The 2,309-nt window shown below is 41.4% G+C and overlaps 1 protein-coding gene across 1 annotated transcript in view; it reads left to right on the top strand.

Annotated features, from left to right (window-relative positions):
• Positions 1-2,309, top strand: part of LOC101845242 — a gene marked incomplete in the record, with an annotated part of 32,778 nt that overhangs the window by 14,330 nt on the left and 16,139 nt on the right. The window contains 1 exon segment of the mRNA XM_035970016.1: positions 222-424. Within this exon segment, the coding sequence (XP_035825909.1) occupies positions 222-424 (203 nt within the window).

The raw sequence follows: 2,309 nt of genomic DNA, 5'->3' as shown, positions 1-2,309 counted from the left end.
AGAGAGAGAGAGAGAGAGAGAGAGAGAGAGAGAGAGAGAGAAAGAGAGAGAGCCTCAGCTCGATTCGACGTTGTGTTCTTTGGATAGCCACTTTACACGAATTTCCTACTTGGCTCGGTCCTTTCGGAGACGGACGTTAATCTAGGAGGCCCCCGCCTCTTAAATAACCAAATAGTGTTGATAATGGCGTTAAACCCATACTATTTCTCAATTTTCACCAGCCATGGAGCTCTCAGTCAAGTCTCTGGACGGCCGAGTGCACGCTGTGGAGGCTCAGATGGAGGCGTTTGTTGGGATCGGGAAGTCCCTCCAGGGGGAGAGTCAGAGGGAAAGGGAGAAGGTGAGCATGCTGGAGGAGGAGGTGGCGGCCCTCAAGAAGGAGAACAAGGAGATGATGGACAGCTTGGCCAGTGTCAACGCAGAGGTGGGCCAGTTTTTGTGTTGTGGGTGTGGTTTGTGGGTGTGTGTCGTGGGTGTCGTTTGTTGGCTTGTATTTTGGATGGGGTTTTGTAGGCGAGGTTTGTGGGTGTGTGTGTTGTGGGTGTGGTATGTAGGCGGGGTTTGTGGGTGTGGTATGTAGGCGGGGTTTGTGCTTGTGTATTGAGGGCGGGGGTTTGGTGGCGGGGGTTTGTGGGTGTGTTTTATGGGCGGGGTTTGCGGACGGGGTTTGTGTGTGAGTGTTGTGGGTGTGCTTTTTAAGTGTCTTGTGTGTGTTGCGTCTTCTTGTCCTTTCTGGTGTTTTCTACTTGGTGAGATCTGTAGGTGTGTATATTGTGGGGATGTATTGTGGTTCTGTTCTGTGTATATCTTGTGGACGTGTCTAGTGGATGTGCTCTATGAGTACCTATTGTGGGCGTGTCCTGTAGGCGTGTCCGGTGGGTGTGTGCTATGGGCGTGTCTTACGGGCGCGGTCTGTGTTCATGTCTTCTGTGAGTGTTCTGTGATCCTGTCTCATAAGTGTGTCTTGTGAGTGTAACTTGTGCTCATGCCTACAATGTGTACCCACGTTCTAAACGTTGCATTGACTCCTTGAAAAAAACCTAGATGAACCAAAGCAAACTGAAGTTGACTAACGATAAAAATTTCACTGTGGCAGTAGGTTGAAATTGAATAAATTATTATATTGAAAACGATCGCATTAACACAGGCAGTGCCTGAATTGCAGTTTCACGAAATGTTGAAAAGTCTTGGCATATTTTTTTAAATTTTGATTGATCAATGTTGAGAGATGTGCACCCTCTGTTCAACAGCTTGAAATAATGTTTAAAAAATCATTAAAATACGTTATTCAATCATCACTTACTGTACTGCTTTATTAGTGGTTAGCTAGGTATTATAGCTACTTGATTATTGCAACAATTTGTCATTAGAGACATCCATGGAGAGAGTGAAAAACTTCAAATTATTTTAAAATAAAGCAGTACATTTTTAGTTTTTACAGAAAAGAAAGCTAGACTCTCCTACGAATCTTTTATGGAATCTGCACTAGCTTCCCGTTGAGAAAAGAAAAATCTACAAGTAGGTCATTCTATGTCACAAATGCCTAAATATGTCACTACGTGGTGGAAGCTGACGATCGTCAATTTTTGGACATGTGGAGTTATTGATATCTTTCACATCTTGTCCATTTGTCTTGCTTTCGGTGAAAGAATAGAAGTCAAGAAATTTGCGATTGAAGGAGGCAGGGTCGCTTGGTTTCAGAGGTAAAATTAGTGAGAAAATGTCAGCCAAAGACTGGCAACTTCCAACGTTTGAGTGTCCTTAAAAACAGCAAATGTATAGTTTTTTAGCTTTAAATCAGCATTTTTTCCGTGAAATCTACACAGAAATGTTTTTCCTTAACCATGTTGAGTCAAAATATTCGATAAAAATTGCCAAACGGTCCGAAAAATACCAATTTCTTAGATTTCATATCTTGACGAGTACCTGATTTCACAACGCTGCCTCACAATATAGTACGCCATTACATTGATCAAATCTGTTACTGTAGTACATTCCAGCTCGCAGGTGAAAATCCTCAACAGTCAAAAATGTTACGTTATTATTACCTTCAATGGAACTAAAAGCAGTGTTAATTGTTGGGGCTTTTTCATTTCAAGGCTCCAAGACCTGGTAAATAAAGAGAAACCAATTTTTTAATGCAATCAACTGTCACTTAAAGTTATTTCTTTTTTTTTCTTTTAGATAAATGTATCTTGATCATTTTAAGTCAGAACAAAATGCACTGTTTATATTTCGTTACGTGTATATGCAAAGCAGCAGCCAGAGCCTCTGCATTACAAACAGCATTATTATTATTATTATTATTA

This window comes from Aplysia californica, unplaced genomic scaffold, assembly GCF_000002075.1.
Source record: "Aplysia californica isolate F4 #8 unplaced genomic scaffold, AplCal3.0 scaffold00209, whole genome shotgun sequence".
Classification (NCBI taxonomy): Eukaryota; Metazoa; Mollusca; class Gastropoda; order Aplysiida; family Aplysiidae; genus Aplysia; species Aplysia californica.
This window is presented reverse-complemented; position numbering and strand designations above follow the sequence as displayed.